Source organism: Corvus moneduloides, chromosome 7 (assembly GCF_009650955.1).
Source record: "Corvus moneduloides isolate bCorMon1 chromosome 7, bCorMon1.pri, whole genome shotgun sequence".
NCBI lineage: Eukaryota > Metazoa > Chordata > Aves > Passeriformes > Corvidae > Corvus > Corvus moneduloides.
In genome coordinates this window covers 15,067,024-15,085,859 of record NC_045482.1, presented here as the reverse complement: position 1 = coordinate 15,085,859, position 18,836 = coordinate 15,067,024, and the positions used below count along the sequence as shown (strand labels likewise).

At 49.8% G+C, this 18,836-nt stretch overlaps 1 protein-coding gene and 1 long non-coding RNA gene across 3 annotated transcripts; one reads left to right on the top strand and one right to left on the bottom strand.

The window, feature by feature from the left end:
- Window positions 1-2,180: 2,180 nt before the first annotated feature.
- NEUROD1 (neuronal differentiation 1) lies at window positions 2,181-4,618 on the bottom strand. Of its 2 annotated transcripts, XM_032115166.1 has the most exons (2): window positions 4,475-4,618; window positions 2,181-3,378 (listed from the first exon to the last, which is right to left on the bottom strand). In XM_032115166.1, exon 2 carries the CDS (start codon window positions 3,367-3,369, stop codon window positions 2,275-2,277), a length of 1,095 nt encoding a protein of 364 aa, XP_031971057.1. In that variant the 5' UTR covers window positions 3,370-3,378; window positions 4,475-4,618; the 3' UTR covers window positions 2,181-2,274. The 2 variants fall into 2 exon arrangements, with proteins under 2 accessions (XP_031971057.1, XP_031971056.1); XM_032115165.1 differs by lacking the exon at window positions 4,475-4,618 and having other exon boundaries at window positions 2,181-3,384.
- Window positions 4,619-6,704: 2,086 nt separating this feature from the next.
- Window positions 6,705-12,005, top strand: LOC116446873. The gene is made up of 2 exons (XR_004241415.1): window positions 6,705-7,728; window positions 10,820-12,005. It is a non-coding gene; the product is annotated as an uncharacterized LOC116446873 (long non-coding RNA).
- Window positions 12,006-18,836: the final 6,831 nt, after the last annotated feature.

The window sequence follows — 18,836 nt, the reverse complement described above, 5'->3', positions numbered from 1 at the left end:
TATTTCAGGTAACGTCTTAAATCTGTTTTTGATAGTCAGAGGCAAAGACCTGTTGATAATTGTTCCTGGTCATTAGGGGAATTGCCCTCCTGCAGGTTGCGCCCCCGGGTTTCCTAAGCCTCAGAATAATCAGTGGAGATTAAAGGAATACGTTTCCCGTCTGGGAAGAGGAGGGGACGATGAATCGATAGCGCGGGTCCAGGTCTGCCTTGCAGGGGAAGGCGCACCTGCTGCCTCCGCGCCGAGGCCGAAGCGCCCGCTCCTGGTGTGCGGGTCCCGGCCGGGGCTGGCTGCGGACACTGCCGCGGCCCGGGAGGGGAGCCCCGCGGGCCGGGGCTGGCTGCGGACACTGCCGCGGCCCGGGAGGGGAGCCCCGCGGGCCGGGGCTGGCTGCGGACACTGCCGCGGCCCGGGAGGGGAGCCCCGCGGGCCGGGGCTGGCTGCGGACACTGCCGCGGCCCGGGAGGGGAGCCCCGCGGGCCGGGGCTGGCTGCGGACACTGCCGCGGCCCGGGAGGGGAGCCCCGCGGGCCGGGGCTGGCTGCGGACACTGCCGCGGCCCGGGAGGGGAGCCCCGCGGGCGGCAGGGCCGGGCTGAGCTGCCCGGGGCCGCCCGGGCGGGTGCGGGCGCCCGGCGCAACCCGCGCCGGCAGCCGCAGCTCCCAGGCGAACTGCGCTTCTGCCCCGTTCCCCTCATTCAACAAATCAGCATTGCAAATAGCCGGGTTCGCTGTAAACAAACGAACACCACCCCCGCCCCCCCCACCCCCCCCCGGCCCGTCGTGCTCTTCAAGGTAAGCAAAGAATCCGTGTCCTTTTTTTAGTCCAATTTTATTCTACAAATAATAAGTGTTGCACCTTTCATGAGCTATCCGAATAAAACAATAATCCCATAGGAATTACTTACACTAAGAAAAAAAAAAATCACATTTAAGGAAAAAATGCAACATTCGACCAAATGTTCAATACTATGTTGTTGCCAAAGGATGGATGTTTTTTCTAAAATCCCAGTGTGCATTACACCATAATATACAGGATTACAAACAAAATTACAGTACAGATTGATTCCAGTTGAACCAGCATTACATTTCAAACAGCACTTATTCTGGACTGCATTGTACATGCAATAGCTATTGTTCTAATTACGGATTAAATGGTTTGAATTTGTTTCAAGCTACCGTACTAATCGACTACAATAGGTATATAGCCCGACTTTAACAACCTGATTAGATTTCGGTTCAGATTTATAAGATGAGCATATGACAACGACGGATTGTGTGAACATGTATAAAATCATGCATTTATATCGCCTGGAAACATTAACATCTTCAAGTTATCTTTGAAAAAAAAAACCAAAACAAAAAAAAAGACCCAAAGCAAACGAAAAAACCCAACAAACCAAAAAATTGGAATGCCAAGGGGTTCAAAGACTAAAAAGAAACAGTGCAAATTGTATGTGATAGTCAAGCAGCTTTCGATTTAAAAAGGATGTTGGCATTTGCTTATAATCTTTATATACAAGTTTGTGCAAGTAATGTGTTGAATTGATATGTTTTAATAGAAAATAAATCTATCGTTCTTATATCTTCTCAAGACCTAGGGGATCTGGTTCTTATTGTACGGGGGAAAGGAAAAAGAAATAAAGAAAAAAGAAAAAAAATAAAGAAAAGAAAAAAGAGACTTGCATGGGAAAGAAATTGCCCGGATTGTGCATTTTTTTTTCTTCTTCATCTATTTGAAAAGGAAAGAAGTGCTAAGGCAACATAACTTCTCTAAGCACTTTTCTGCTGGTTTAAATTAGTTAAATCATTTTGTATAAATTAGATATAATTCTACCTTTCCAATATGTATAAAAATTGATGAAGCTGCATGGTTTAAAATAGGAAATTCACGTTATAAAAAGTCATTAAAAATTCTGTACAAAATCACAACAAAATAATTCAGCATGGGAAAGGTAACAAGTAGTAAAATGTTGGTTGAAAAATATAGATTTCATATATATTTTGTAATTGGCCCATCGCTAGTTTAAAAATTGCATAGATCCTAATTATTGCTTGTGATTTTGTTATCCCGATCAGGTAATTGACGCGATCCCAATGCCCCTACCCCAATTTACAGCGTCGCTCCGAGGAGCGGAAGCAAAGACAGCGGGTGAGCGGGGGGGACGCGGCGGCCCCGAGGCGGCGGCGGGACCCGCCGGGCTGCCCCCTGTAAACAAGGCGGTGGCGGGCGGCGGGGCGCGGCTCCCCCGGCCCTCCCTGCGGCGCGGGGAGGCTCAGTCGTGGAAGATGGCGTTGAGCTGGGCGCTGAGGACGCGCTCGTGGTGCGGGTGGCCCTCGTAGGGCGCCAGCCCGTCCACCGGGATCTCGCAGCGGGAGGCGGCGGGCGGGAAGATGGCGGCGTGGGCGGGCGCGGCGGCCAGCGCGGCGGCGGCGGCGGGGTAGTGCATGGAGAAGGCGTAGCTCTTGTCGAAGTCGGCGGCCGGCTCGTGCTTGAAGGAGAAGTTGCCGTTCACGCTGAGGGGCGGGCTGAGGGGCCCGTCGAAGGCGGGGCTGGCGCCCTCCGCCAGCCCGCTCTCGAAGAAGGGCTCCAGCGCGGCGCCGTAGGCGTGCGGCGGCTTGAGGTGGAAGAGGTGGGAGCTGTCCATGGTGCCGTAGGGCGGGCTGGGCAAGCCCGGCGACTGGTAAGGGTAGGGATGAGCCGGGAAGGGCGCGCCCGCCGCCGCCGCCGCCGCCGCCGCCACGTGCGGCGGCACCTCCTGGCTCTGCTCGGGGAGGAAAGTCCGCGGGTTGAGCTGCAGGCAGCCGGCCACCAGGTTGGTGGTGGGCTGCGACAGGCCCTTGCAGAGGGTCTGCACGAAGGACACCAGGTCCGGGCTCTTGCCTGAGCGCAGGATCTCGGACAGCGCCCAGATGTAGTTCTTGGCCAGGCGCAGGGTCTCGATCTTGGAGAGCTTCTGCGTTTTGGAGTAGCAGGGCACCACCTTGCGCAGGTTGTCCAGGGCCGCGTTCAGCCCGTGCATGCGGTTGCGCTCCCGGGCATTGGCCTTCATGCGCCGCAGCTTGAACCGCTCCATCCGCGCCTTGGTCATCTTCTTTTTCTTGGGGCCCCGCCTCTTGGGCTTCTGGTCGTCGTCTTCCTCCTCCTCCTCTTCCTCCTCCTCTTCGTCCAAGTCGTCCTCTTCGTCCTCCTCCTCACCGTTCCGGAGCGAGTCCTCCTCGGCCTCGGCGTGCAGACCCTCTAGGTCCTCCTCCTTCTTGTCCACCTCGTGCTCCTCGTCCTGGGAGCTGAGGCACTCGTCCGTCCAGCTCGGGGGGCCCTGCTGCTGGGGCTCGCCCATCAGCCCGCTCTCACTGTACGACTTGGTCATGGTGAGCCTCTGCATCGCGGAGGAGACAGAAAAGAGACGCGTCAGCACCCGGAGCAGCGGCGGTGGCCCCGCGCGGTCCCCCGCGGGGAGAAGTTACCCGCGCTTCGCTTCCCGGTCCCACCGCCCCCTCCCGAGGGAAGCCCTGGATTCCCCACCGTGCCAGGGCAAACTTTTAATTGTCTCTGTGTTTCTGCTTTGTAATTAAATTGACATATGTTCAAATGCCATTATGTAACTCGCCGATATTAACGGGGAATATAAGCAGATTATGTGTGCGGGAGGCAGCCCAGGCGGCACGACGCAAGTGGACCAAGCGTGGGTTGTTTTGTTTTGTTTTGCTTCGAAAAAAATCCTCAAACATTTTTACCGAATAGGGGAAGGGGAAGGCGGACACACAGGGCACCTGCAGGACGGATGGTGCCTGTGACGCCTGTCCCCGCCGCTCTCCGCGGCTCCCCGTTGCCGCCTCCTTGCGTGGGGCTTGTGCCGCCCCAGCGGGCGCCGAGCACCTGCTCCCCCGGTCCCGCCTTCGTGCACAGGACTGTCGCTGGGTGCCCGCGGCGGGGCTGCGCGACCCCTGCCCGTGGTAACAGGTGCGGGATTGGCCCCAGCTTCCCGTCTCCGTCGTCCCCTCTGTTGCAAACGGGCATCGGTTCCCCCGCTTCCCGCGGGGACCTTTCGTGTGGGGTTGTGACCGCCCCCCGGTAGCGTCGGGTACACCGGGAAGAAACAATGCCGCCCGTCCGCCGAGGCGCTGGGACCTTGGCGATGGCGCTCCGCTGAGGAAAGGGAGCTGAAAGTTCGGAGGTGCATCGGTGGAAGGACGTTAACATATGTAACACGCGTCTGTATAAATGGACGCACATATACATATTTATATGTGCGTATGGACGCATATACACATTTACGCATATGTATGTGTGTGGATGGATGGATTACAGGTGTGCCCGCACACACCAGCGGGAACGACAGCAAGCGACAATAAAACCCGAAGCCGTTCCGGCAGAGGTAGATCCCGTCCGCCCCGACCTCCCAGGGTCCTCTCCCACCCCGGCAGCCGCCGCGAACCCTTTCCCCGCGGGGGCAAAACACGGTTTCCCGTTACCTCCGTTGCTCAGCCTCTCCTGCGCGGTGACGGTCTCATAACCCCGGCACAGCTCTCCGTGCGAGGGCGCCGCGCGTGTGGGTGGTGGTTTTTTTTTTTCCCGAGGTTGCCCAGCGCCGGGCTCCCCCCGTTATATAGCGGGACGGAGGATGCGCGCCGGGGGGCCGGCACCGGGACCCGGGTACCGCGCGGGCGCCGCGCCCCGCGCGCCTGCGCCCCGCCCCGCGCCCCGCCCCGCCCGGTGGCACGCGCCATATGGCCGCCCACGTCAGGCGCGGCGGCCCCCCCCACGTGACGCCCCTTATTTGTATGCGGCCGCGCGCCGCCCGCGGAGCCGCCACGCCCGCGCTGACCCGGCGGGCCGCGCCATCTGTCACCGCGCAGCGCCCCGGTACCGCGCCGCACCGCCGCCGCGGAGCGCCGGCCCGCGGAGCCGCATTGTTCCCATTGTTCTGGGGTGCGGCCGCGGAGGGTCCCTCCGAGCCCCCCATAGCATCTCCTAAAGGGCGCCTCTGACCCCCGGAGACTCCCTGTCCCAGTCCTTGTCGTTCTCTCTCCGCCACAGATCCCCTCCCCTTTCCCCGGTTTTCTCCAGAGCTGGGGATAAATATGGACGTCCCGGGGCTGTTGTGACACCCCCCACCCCGGTCTGTCCTAACGCCTGGAGTAAACGCCGGTTCGCTTTTCCCGGGTGTTCGGTGGGAATACTGCCGGTTAAGGGGAAGTTTGGAAGAAAGACGCCGAGTGGTGGCTTTAGAGTCTTTAAACGCCTCGGCGGAGTTTGCAAGCGCAGCCAAACCTTAGGGATGCGCTTTAAGGAGGGAGATGTCCCACTCGTATGATAGCTGTGCTACCGGCACGCGTTATCCGGATATTTATTCAATAAAAATAAAATTATTTTCCCCTCTTGAGGCTTTAAATGCGAAACAAATAATTCCGTCCTGAGGAGATGGATTTGGAAGATACTTTTCCAGGTCGGGTTATTTTTAAGATGCTTCTCTCCTGTTGGTGACCTACATAGCCTGGCAGGGCAGCAGGAGGGGACTCCGGGGATGTTCGCCTTCTCGGTAATCAAATACAGAGAGCAACCGACTGCATTTTGTTATTTCAAAGCTGGCCGGTTCTCCGTGGGAAGCGAAGGCCAGCAGTGCGGTGTGCGCCGCCAGGTCGGGCGAGTGGAGCTGGAGCGGGGCACCCTCGGGTCACCGGCGGCTGCGGCCCTTCCCTGGGGCACGGAGGGAAGGGAAGCGCCGGCGCCGACCCACCTGCCCATGGCGAGCCTTCTCTGGCCATAGAGGGGCCCCCGGGCCAGGATCCGGGAGCATGACCGTACACTGGGTCGGGCCTCCCGCCGGACCGGCAGCCCCCTCGAGAGCGCGACCCCATTAACGGGAGCTGCTGGGGCTGCCGCGCTGCTGGCGCGGACGCGTTTTGGAAGCAGTGAGGTTCGAACAGGTTTGGAGGGCGCAGGAGAGAGATGGGTCCGGTCCAGCCCTGCCTCGGCTGCTGGAAAATATTCCTTAGAATGGGACTATCTGGGAATACACCCGGGAGTGTGGGGCGTTGAGAAACACCAGGCAAAAATACTGGGAGGAGGGCACTGGCAGAAAATTGAATTTCGGGGAGCGGTGAGAACTTTGGGGTGCTCGTGTGCTTCTGAGCGTGATCAACACAGTCATCATCCCTGGGAGCAAAATAAAATCAACACGTTGTCGATTGGCAGATAAGTAGAGAGACAAATAAAGAGGCAGAGGGACTTGAACCTTCCGAGCCCGGCTCGTTCCGTCACATCGGCTCTTGGCGAGGGTACACGCGTGGCCGTGGAGCCGGGCCGACAGGTACCAGGCACTGCTCCGTGCCTCCCGTCGGGGCCGGGGACGAGCGCTGCGCTCCGGGGGCGCAGGGGCTCTCTGCCGCTCCGCCTTCATCCTTCCCGCTCTTCCCGCTGCTTCGGCACTGGTTTTCCTCCTGATTTCCCAGGCAGTAGGCTCTGCCTTCCCTTATCGGGCCGTCCCCTGGCTCAATGGCTCCAGTTTCCCACCTTCCCTGTTTCTCCTCTTCCCCCAGCCGCTTGATTTTATGGCTCCAAGCGTGTCTTTTTTTTCTCCCTGACCTACAGACTCCTCCTTCTCCATCTGGCTTCTAATTCGGCTTCTGTTTATTTTTCCTCCCGAATCCTTTGATTTCCTTTTCCCTTTGATTTTTTTATTTTTAAATTTTTTCCTTTTGTCTTTCATTTTCCCTTTCCCTTTCTTTTTCTTTTTTTTTTTCTTTTCCTTTTCCTTTTCTTTTTCTTTTCGCCCTAGCTCCCTCCCTAGCTCCCTTCCCGCCCCCCCTCCCCTCCTCCCGCAGCGCGGCACGCGAACCGCACGCGTCCCAACAAAGCTCCGGCCGGCCCGGCCGCCCCCCGCTCCCGCCTCAGCTGCTGCCTCCCGGCCCTGGCAGGAGGCGGTCCCGGGGCTGCCTGGGGCCCTCTGAGGCGGCGGCGAGCGCGGCCCCTCCGCGGGTCGCCACTGGGGCTGAACCCTGTCCCAGCCAGGCGGGATGGGGTTTTGTTGCGAGGGAAGCAGCGCTGTGGAAACGCCTTACAGTTGTCCGGAGCTCGAAATCCGCTCCCGATGAAATCTCTTGGGTTTGCGGCATTATCTTAATTAAGATAATTGATTCATACTGCACCTGCGAGAGTGCGGGGAAAAGATGCCTCCCCAAATAGCTTGCAGCTATCGGAGAGAGGAAGCCGCGCTTATAATTGAGCGAGTGATTTACTGCCCGGGTAGCCCGGACTGTTCGGGCTCTCTCCTCTCGCTGTCAGGTTTCCCGTTCCCTCCCTCTCCAGAGAGGCACCCACACAAACCCTGAAGGTTATCCTGAATAAAAAAAGAGAAGGGAAAACGTCTCTCCCCGCTGCCCCTGTCCCTCCGTCCCACCCCACCGCATCCCACCGTGGGGCCGGAGCCACCGCCGGCGCGGGGATCGGGCTCGGGAAGGGCCGGCTTAGGTCTGCCCGCGGCTTTCCCCCGCTCGCCCATTTCCAAACGCTGCGGTGAGAGGAGGGGACGGGAGGAGAGGGCAGCCCCATCGCCCGGATCACTCCGAGCTGTGACCAGCCTGCTGCGGCTGCCGTGGCTCGGGAATCACTGCGGGAGAACAACGCTTTGAAGTGCCGCTCCGGTATCGGTTCGGTGCGGGGCGAGACCGCATCTCACTTGGTAGCGTCTCTCTAGGATACAATGTACATCTGGGCTCGGAAATTGGTACGGCTGATTAAGGTGCCTTTTCTGCTCTTTCCCCCCTTAAAACTCAGTGTATTAATTTTTTTGAGCCTTTCCCCGCTAAATAAATGCTGTTGTTATTTTAATTCTATAAATGTAAACTTCTATTTAGTTAATGGAAAATACATCACCACGAAGGTTTAATTATCATCTTTTTAAATTACTCTTTTAGTCAAGTGCACACAATTATGAAATCACAATAGATTTAAAATATAATTCAAATTGATTAAAAAAAAACAAATCAGAGAAGTACATACCATTAAAGCAAACGTCTAAATTGTATTGGTAGGCCGGCTACCACCTGAGCTACAGTTTAAATAGCGTCAGCAGTCTTTGCTATCGGTGTCAAACCACCTCTGTTATTAGGAAAAAGGATTCTTATCAGAAGGGATTTAGATGCTGTTGTAACTGCAAAATCTAATTATTTTTGATCCAGGCATTTACCCCCAGAGTCCCACCTTGTTTAAATAAAGTGTTTTCTTTCCTCTTGAACAAATGCATTTCCATTTGAATTAAATATTGATAATTTGACCTTTTAGTTCCTTTAACTAATCAAAAGGAAAAAAAAAATCCAAATGTAGATCCTAGTGCCTTGCCCTAGTGGGTCTTTCCGCTTGAATAGACACTGAGATTAAATGAGTCAAACTTCCTCTTTCATTGCACTCTCTTTGCACTAATTGCTTATGCAAAAATGCAGATTTGTATTAATTAGTAACTCCACTGATTAGTTCGGTGGTATTTTCACGTAATAAATCATGCTGCAGACACGATTTTTGGCACATCCCCAGTAGTGGCTCAGGATGCAATAAGTTTTCCATATTAAATAAAATCTTAGCCTAAATCTACCTTTTCGTTGCAGGTACACTGTGTACCACCTGCTGTATGCACCTGCTACGGGAAATTACCTTCTGTCCCTGGCAAGCCTCTTTCCTTGATAATGCGCTCCTCTTCACAGGGTGTAGACTTTAAAATGGGACACATGAATCACAGAATCAAAGAAGGAGAGAAATATGATGGTTTTTTTAACCCTTTCAAATGAACAGTGCTCATTTTTAAGGGGATGAAAGATACATGTATCTATGTAAGATACATCAATGTCAATTTTTTTCTTTTCTTTCCTATGCCCAGCCACGTTACCTCCTTTTACAGCACCATTCACTGTGTGTCCAAATTATAAAACCCAAGCCCATTTTTATTTTGTACCTTTCTTTCTCTTTCCTTGAGCTGCAGAGGCTGAACTCCTACAAACATGACACTTGTTAACTGGAGTTCATATCTCGGTTGGATACAGAGGCCTCAGCAGCAACAAGACTCCACAGCATCTCTAATGATATCTACACAGTAGATATCCGCTTGCTTGTATCATGAAACCTCTATAAAAATGTCTCTAGATCACACACAGGCTGATGCACAGCCTCCAGCTTTCTACATGTGAAAAACCTTTCCCAATTCTTTCTAAAATCATCCTAGATATTACCTTTCTCCTGGTTCCCTCAGAGTGGTCTATATTTCACAGTGCCCTCAAGCAAGGCAGCACAAGGCACTGGTATATCTACTACAACAAATAATGCCAACTGGTGCAATGCTTGTTAAAAAGAATATGAGGCTCCAAAGGAATATAAAGGATGATGACACTGGTGTAATTTCCTAACAGATGACACTTTCAAAGGCAGATCCTGACCAGTCTTTGTCTCTTTTCTGCTAAAACTCTCCCTCACACAAGCAGGACTGTTGCCACAAACACACTTACAGGATCTGGCCTTTGGCCTCAGTCTAAGCAGTGCAATGGGGTGGAAGAGCATCAAACACAGGTGCCAGCAGATTATCCAAAGCTTTGCTGAGATTAAAATCTTGTCTCAATATGAGTTATTGCATATTCTCTAAATAGAAATCTCCTTAGTGGTGGCTTTAAAAGGTCTGCTTTATTTTCCTTTAGAGAGAAAGTAGCAGTTGAACCCCAGGCTGTGCACAAAACAGTTTATGCATTTGTTCCCTATGGCAATCCAATCTGAACATTTTGCCAACATTTTGCAGCTCCTAGCAAAGCCATTGCTTCTGTTAGTGTTCCCTTATTGAAGAAAGTTAAAACCAAAATGCTCTTAAAGGGTTATACAAAAAAATGGCCCTGATTAATCTCAGAACACGGTTACTTGTTTAAGCAATATCCTGTGAACAAAACAAGAAAGGTTAAATCAATGATCCACAGGGATGGAAAAAGAGATTCAAATAATCATTAAATCTTATTATGTAATACGGCTTTGTTTTTACCTCTTGCAGTGAGTTCACACCTGGGTCTGTGCTTTAAGTCCTCAATAGTGAGCTGGGCATGATGGAGAATCATTCCCCATCACAGCACAGTGAAACCTCTACAGCTGTAGAACAGAACTAGTCAACTGAAACTCTTGCTAAGCATTTTAAGTGTATATGAAGATATTCTTAGTTATACACATCACCACATTTTAAGTGATTTCCTTCCTCTGCCATTCCTGTCACCACTCTTTTTACCCCCTGGATTGCCACCGTTAGTTCACAACGTTGTGCCAAATGCCTCAGTGTGTGTTATCACATGTAACTGCTTTCCAGAGATGCTCCTAGGACATTAACTATCCCAGCTATGCGTGTGATTATCCCCAGACTACACTGACATGATGTGGTCCTTCTCTGTGTCTTGAAGAGGAGTGTCGAGGAGGTGTCTAATCCTCAAAGGACAGGATAAGCACTAGATGGCACACTTTGTTTGCCCCCTTTCACTGCAAAGATTCACATAAAAGATGGTATCTTGTCATCCAAAAAAGCATTTTTGTTCTTATATCACTCCCTGCAGAGTGTAATTTCATTACCTTCCATCAGCTGGGGCCAATCTTAAAGTTCACCTAGAGGAGGTATGGACATATCAAGGCCCTGGGGTTTGATAGGTCCATATCATACCAAGCGCAACATAGACATAAATAGACTGCAGTCATGTTCCAAGGACTTTCAAAGGCAAGTGTCCATTAGGGTCAAAAATACATCTAAACACCAAAATATTTTATTGTAAGCTCTCATGCAAAATTAACTTTCTGTCATCTTTCAGCTGGGAAGATGCAAGCCTTGCTGAAGTGCTCAGTGTTGGAGAACTGATGGCCGTGACTCTAAGTAATTGTGGAAGAAGTGTGGACAAGCTTGAAAAAAGCAGTAAATGAGGAATAATCTACACACTGTAGCCTGTCAGGTGTCCTTTGGAGAAAGGCTGGCTGTAGTGGAGTTATGGCATGAGCAGCCAGTGATGCAACAGCTATGTTCTGGCTGGAGTAATCTTGCAGAGAGACATCCTTAATGCTGAGCTTTAGTCCAAAGCTCTAGGTGGAGTACTTCTGAGGTGCTGGGACTGAAGTTGTGTGCCACAATGCACACACACTTTTCTCATGTACCAGGTAGACCTTTTCTATTTATTTGTGATGACTCTGTCCCAGGAAAACATTTCTCTTTGCTAGTCATCATGTGAGCCCAGAGAAAAGTATGTACTGAAAACTTGTAGTTCTCTCATCTGGCTTAGTCCTTCTGTCAGAGTTTTTTTCTCCATGCTGAACCTTTGCTTGGTTTATGTGGATTCCCAAGAGAGGAGGAACATGCTTGTAAATCACTGTTTTCTCAACAACTGAGCTCCAGTTACATGCCACTATGATAATATAAATATTTACTCATTTTGTCCCTCTTCACCCTTGCAAGTGGATAAGAGCATCTGGCCCTTTGTTGGTAGTCTATTGTCAGTTTGCTAGAGCATCCAGTTGTTTACGTTGACTTGAAAAAGGGCACATAAATAACCCTGCTCTCCACTGCTTTGCAGAGTGTGGTCACTGTTGAAAGGGGGTGTTAAGCCTATCCTTCCAACAGGAGAGGGGAATTCTCACCTGGCCACTCTTCAGGTGGCTTGCAGATCTGTATTTGACAATTTCGCAAAAGAAGCAGTGGAGAAGAAATCTATGGGTTTTGTATTTCTGTATATTTATCCTCAGAGTTCATGCTGTGGTATTTACAAAATCTTTTGGCAACACAAATAACCTCAAAACCAATGACAAGACGATTTTATTGGAGAACAGATCTAGCATTTTTAAAACTGAATTTTAAAAAGCTCTGGTGGAAGAAGAAATAGAGAGTATAACGTTAAGATGTATTTTTTAAAGATATATTTCAAACTATCATCTGTAGTCCTTCTGTATCCATGCCATCTCCAGGTAGACTGATGCTCTGTAAAACTATCAATAAAGAGAATGACTACATATTCTTTCCAAAATTAATTTTAAAATTACTGTTGTCCAGGATTGAAAAGCAACTGTCAGCAGGTTGTTTGGTTTTGTTTGTTTTCTTTTAAACTAGGGGGTCAAGGTTCACAACAGCAAGAATCTCTACCTCTGATAGGTTTGTACTTCTAAAACGATTTGTTATTGAAAAGGATCAGCAATTTCAGTTGGTGTCAGGCACATACTCAATCTCAAGTGTAATTAATAGTCCATTTCTTCTACTATAGATGCACAAGTAGTTATAAGTTTCTTGGATCACTGTGATTTCAAATTTTCTGTTGAAAGTTTGGGGCAGGTCATTCAGTAGCTGCTCTGAGCAAACACGTGTGGGAGCTGAGAACAGTAAGCAGCAGCGGTAAGGAGTCAGTCTGGCCGATGGCTGGCAGCACTGTTGTATTCCCACCCTTGGATTAAGGATTGAGAAAATGAGCCTGAGTGTGACAATGTAGGTGAATGTAGCACTTGAGGACTCAGTAAAAGCCGTGTGATTACTGCACATCTTCTAGCTCACAAGTCTGTGGGGCTGGAATTAGGGCATTATGTCACCATGTGCAGCTGGAGAAATGTAACAGCTTGATGCTGTTCGGGTGGGAAGGCTCACTCCCTCTGCCTACTTTTCTATTTCTCTCTTCCCTTTGCTCTTGTTGGTGTAATCTGCTCCATCCTCTGAAACAGATGTGGTGTCTGTGAGACTCAGTTTAGAAAACTCTTTTGTCACTGAACTGGCTACATTGGCTCATAGAAGACCTGACAAACACCGTCACACATGCAGGACAAGAGGCCAAAGCACACAGCCAGGAGCAGCATAAAGACAGGGAGAGAGGGGGGAAAGGAATAGATGGAGAGCCTCACTTTTTCTGCTGCAATGTGGTTCTGCATTGAGCCATCAAGCCTGGTGGCACTGCACCATTTTCTGCTCCTTGCTAAACCATCCAGGATGGACCTGCTGAACACATCATTAGCAGGCTAGATGAACCTTTGATCAGGTCCAGTAAGGGATCACCATGTTTTTATGTTTATAGTATTTTGCCCTTTTACTCATTTTTAGCTTTGTCGGAATGGCAGAAGGGAAGTCCTGCCTATCCGAGCTTGGATCCCTAAAAAAATGATCTCTGAGATGTCTTCAGGGAAGCTGAAGTCTCCCTGGATGGCTTAAGTCCATGTCATCCTACCCTCTGCACTGTCCATCTGCAACGTTTCCTTCTCACTCCAAGCTAACCCCAATGTGTAACCTGTGCTCATTCACTCTGAAGAACAGACACACAATCCTCCTTAGATCTGCATTTTCAGTTTGAAGAGACGGCAGCTTTTTATTGGCCAGGTTTATCTGGCCAATAGAATTGTTTTAGTCAGCAACCAAACTAGCAAGAAAATATCCAGCCAAATACTGGCGTTCTTTAAGACCGGGTTGGAGAGAATTCTGTAAAAGGATTCCCAGCAATATTTGGGACACAAGAGTCCATATCAGACTCAGAGAAGGAGGCATTCAGTGCCCATCGCTAGTGGCACAGTACTTCATGCATCAACCGCCAGAAGCTTGCTTCTAACAACCTTAATGCTAACATTCATTTGAATAAAAGATTTAGTATTTTCTATTAATCCTTTTTACAAATAGAAGAAAACCTCTTTTCTTTAAATACTTGGGATTGTTAAGTAAACCTTATGCTAAAGGCAACATAAGAAAGGCTTTGTTTTGTTTTGTTTCCAGTTAAGTGCAAGAGAACGCGTCTTCATTTCTTTGCATTAAGATGAAAATTAGAAATAATATTCTTGACCATTATGGTGAGGAAATTTACAAGAGACTGAAAGCAAGCCTTTAGTGACATACAGACATTAGAATATTAAAGGAAGGAAAAAAAAAGATCAGATATTTTTCTTCATAGAGGCAACAGAGAAGAAATGGAGCACCTGCAGGCAAGTTCATTTGTGAGTATTGCTGCCATGGTGGAGAGATGGATGGCAATGGTGGCAGTGCTGTGCAGATGAGTGGGAGGAGTGGGGCAGGACACAAAACAAGGTAACTTAAAGCCATTTCTGTGCTCATTTGCCTCCTGCATTCCCAATCAACCTCTGAAATAAATTAGAGAAGATGAAGAATGTCTCCAACTTATACCAGCTGCCAGTTGTCTGGCACAGTTAAAATGTGCAGGGAGGTACTGCTGTGCTCCATGATCTGCAGGGGCCATGGAAGCTCCCAGCAGTTACTGATGTATCCTCAACAGGCCCCTCTCTTTGTCATCGAAGACCACGCCACGGTCACACAGGAGCAGGATCCGCCGAAGGAATTCCACCGGCTCCCCCCCATCTCCTGGACCTAGCTTTAAAGGCACAGAACTCATGTCTGGCTTAGGGCAATACAGTATCATACAGTCACCCCAGGACAGTGCTCCATTCTGCTCTGAAATTGCACTTATATCTGAGCACAAATTTCTCTTTCTCCACCTCTGTCCGCAGTCCAGCTCAGCACATGTATAATTGAAGATGGCACAGAGGGGTTGCTGTAAAGTCAGCAGTAAAGTGATGATAATGACAATGATCCTCTTCTCCTTTGCAAAAATTGTCTGCTTTTTCTGGCAGAGAAGATGGGAATGTCCTTTTATTGCATACTCAGTAGAGAAAATACTTATTAGATGATGAAAATAAGAATGCTAACTCCCCCCCCAAAAAAAAACTATGTTCACATTTGCATTTACTTGAAAAAAAAATCTTTTTTACGTATTCTACATATACATAGTAATGCTCTATGTGTTCCATTTATTTGCATACATGTAAATTCATGTAAATGTGTATGTGTTGAAGGAGTAGAGAGCATAATACAAATTATACAAGTTATATGCAGAAAAAAGAATATCTGCTGCTAGATCGTGTCATTCTGTTCAATAAATTGGCAGAAATAAATATCTATATTGACATTTCATCTTCTCCACCCTGCATAAGGTTCAGCGCCTCAGTCGGTCTTCCTGTCGATCATGCCCACCAGAAGATGGCACTGAAGAGCCTGTCCTACGGACAGAACCGAGAAGGAAGAAAACTCAGATTCACAAACTGGCTCTGTGTTTGTGAATACAAAATAATTCAAAAGGTATCTCTCCTCGATAGTATCTGCTTTTAGGAAGGGCTTAAGACTTTGGTTTTTTCATTTTGTTCTCAAGCATAATGCAGAAGAGGCTAGAAGTCAACCAACCATAGTACCTAGTGAATGCCATCTGAGCTTGCCCAGTGAAGCACATTGCTGTTTTCTAAAGCAAGTCCTCTTATCAAACTACAACACTGATGAACTTTCAAATACAAGATCTTATGAGCAAAAAGGGATCTGCTCATATAACTATTATTTAGAACTCCTGTTTTCTGAGTGAACAATCAGGCTGTTTTGAATATAATTATAATTCTCACTGAAAAAAAAAGCACTTTAGCAACTTCATGTGGAAATGCATTTTTAAAAATTTTAGTAAAAAATGCAAAGGATTTTCTAGTGACGTGAACACTTCCACCTTTTAAAGACTTACCTGGTATATACTAAATCTTTCTTTGGCTTATTGCAGAATTTCAATAAACTCATATTCCTGTCTTAAGATGCGAAACAGTGCTTTCAGATAGGTTCCTACTGTTGAATGACAGCTGAAGGGATGTAAATCTTTCAGAGTCAGTAGCAGAGACATGAGAAGAAATTACCTATATGTAATATTTTTGGGGGAAAGGCTAGTTACCTAAGAAAACATAGAGATTACAAGACAGAAACTTGCTCATGTCTCTTTCTCTCCAATAGCTGTTACTTCTCATGAAGATTGATGAAAATGTCTTCAACATGATCTAAATGGCACTTATGCCTCAGGGTTCACTTCGTGTCTTTTGATGCGTCCCTGATCAGGCTTTGTTTTGGGAGGTGTGATGGTATAGGACCATTAACCGTTACCAGTAAGTGCTAATGTTAATTACATTAAGCACAATCCTCCAGTTGGTCCATCTGTTACTCATTTTTTATGTGCTACCTATTATTGTTTGGGGTTTTCTCTGTGCTCCAGGAAAATATCTTCTAGTTTTCTTCTTGGCTTTATTTAAAAGAAGTTAATTTATGTGTGCCTCAACGAAATACTTCTATATATTTCAAATTTAGCTTTCATTTTTGAGTGATTTTTTAAATATTATTTTTGCATGTGGCTTCAGTATTTAGTTAGGGTGTTGCACCTGAATGTTTAGCTTAGTAAACCACCTCAGCATCTTGTATTTCATATAGTGTGCATCTTGAAAATTATCAATGTTGTATTTTTGGATGAATTTGGGCTGTTTTCCTCATATTTGAATATCACAGGTTTGTTTTTTTTTTTTTTTTTGCTATCATTGTGTGCAAATTGCATCAGTTCCCATTTTCCTCGCTGTATTTTCCCTTCTTTTTCGTGTTATTCTAAACTGAAAAGGGTATTTTAGGTATTATTCACCTGCTGCTTTACTTCTGGTCGGACTCAGCTGTGCCACTGGCTGAAGAGGCGGCGACAGGGACAGGCTGCTGACCCATAGCTCTCGGTCCGCAGCGCTTCGTGCACTGCAGCTAATTACTGTAAAGTCATAAGCAGACATAAAGCGGTCCGATTAGGATTTAGATAATTGCAGTGTGCTTTAACTGGGGCTCCTGGCTGGTGCTGCTGCCCCCGGGAGCGATGCGGGGCCGGCGGACGCGGAGCCGGGGCAGGGACGGGAGAGGAGCCGGGACAGGGAAAGGAGAGGAGCCGGGACAGGGAAAGGAGAGGAGCCCGGACAGGGAAAGGAGAGGAGTCGGGACAGGGAAAGGAGAGGAGCCGGGACAGGGAAAGGAGAGGAGTCGGGACAGGGATGGGCGAGGAGCCGGGACAGGGAAAGGAGAGGAGCCGGGACAGGGACGGGAGAGGAGCCGGGACAGGGAAAGGCGAGGAGCCGGGACAGGGATGGGCGAGGAGCCGGGACAGGGAAAGGAGAGGAGCCGGGACAGGGACGGGAGAGGAGCCGGGACAGGGAAAGGCGAGGAGCCGGGACAGGGATGGGCGAGGAGCCGCGACAGGGAAAGGAGAAGAGCCCGAGCAGGGAAAGGAGAGGAGCCGGGACAGGGAAAGGAGAGGAGCCGGGACAAGGACGGGAGAGGAGCCGGGACAGGGACGGGAGAGGAGCCGGGACAGGGACGGGAGAGGAGCCGGGACAGGGAAAGGAGAGGAGCCGGGACAGGGAAAGGAGAGGAGCCGGGACAAGGACGGGAGAGGAGCCGGGACAGGGACGGGAGAGGAGCCGGGACAGGGACGGGAGAGGAGCCGGGACAGGGATGGGCGAGGAGCCCGAGCAGGGAAAGGAGAGGAGCCGGGACAGGGACGGGAGAGGAGCCGGGACAGGGACGGGAGAGGAGCCGGGACAGGGAAAGGAGAGGAGCTGGGACAGGGACGGGAGAGGAGCCCGAGCAGGGAAAGGAGAGGAGCCGAGACAGGGAAAGGAGAGGAGAGGAGCCGGGACAGGGACGGGCGAGGAGCCCGAGCAGGGAAAGGAGAGGAGCCGGGACAGGGACGGGTGAGGAGCCCGAGCAGGGAAAGGAGAGGAGCCGGGACAGGGACGGGAGAGGAGCCGGGACAGGGACGGGCGAGGAGCCCGAGCAGGGAAAGGAGAGGAGCCGGGACAGGGAAAGGAGAGGAGAGGAGCCGGGACAGGGACGGGCGAGGAGCCCGAGCAGGGAAAGGAGAGGAGCCGGGACAGGGACGGGTGAGGAGCCCGAGCAGGGAAAGGAGAGGAGCCGGAACAGGGATGGGCGAGGAGCCCGAGCAGGGAAAGGAGAGGAGCCGGGACAGGGAAAGGAGAGGAGCCGGGACAGGGACGGGCGAGGAGCCGGGGCAGCAGCGGGAGCGCAGCTCCCCCTCCCGGGCAGGGGGTACCCACCGCCGCGGGGGAGGCTCCTCCGGCTGCCCCTCTCCGCCTTCGGGTCTCTCAATCCTTTCCCGACAGGCAGCTGGAGAACGTTACAGAAAATCCGAATAACTGGGTTTGGGAGGGTCTGTAACCTGGAAATTTGAGCACGGAGAGAATTGGGAAAGTCAGACTTGGGGCAGGGGGTTCTTTTCCCTCCCACATTCAACAATTTTTTTCGGAGTTAAGCAGGCCCTGAGAACCACTTTATTCATAAAATTTGAGGTTTCATAAAAGAAAAGGAAGAGTTGAGGTTAAGAGTCAGTTTAGGATCTGGGAAAAAAGTGTTGCAACAGCAGGATTTCTGCTGGATTTGCAAAGCCCTGTGTGAATGTCTTGTCAAACTTGGAGCAGCTATAGGTGTTTAGACACCTGTAGGCTGACTGTTAACACTCAGTTTAGGGTTTGGAAAATGCATTTTGGAGACATTTTACCGGTTATATGTAAGGTAAGGCTGCCTGAGGCAAGGGGAAAGGAGGTCTGGAAACATGTAGTGGTCTCATTCAAACTGCCTGAGCAACAGGGCAGTTCAGGACAAGTTTTGCAAAATCAGATCTCAGCAGCAGTTTCCTGTGGTGACTTGAGATGATCTCCCAAACAGCCACATAGGAAAAGAATTTAATACCTTTATTCTTAATTTCCACCTAAATCTTGTGTTCCCTCTTATAGGCTTACAGTTACAGATAGAATTAAGGGGATGTGAAATACTGATAAGCACATTTCTCTCTCTAGACTGTAGAATACTCTGAGGCAAGACTGAATTTGAATGTTGTATTCGTATTTTGCAGGAATTGTAGATGATCTTGAGCTTTCTAGAAGTCCAAGAGCAAGCGTAGCACAAGGAGTTAGGACAGTAGGATTTACAGATGGCAGAGTTGCATGAGATCACTTGGG

What these genes read in the sequence shown, in the direction of transcription:
- NEUROD1 (XM_032115165.1), bottom strand. Translation starts at nt 3,384, where the DNA reads ATGCAGAGGCTCACCATGACCAAGTCGTACAGTGAGAGCGGGCTGATG.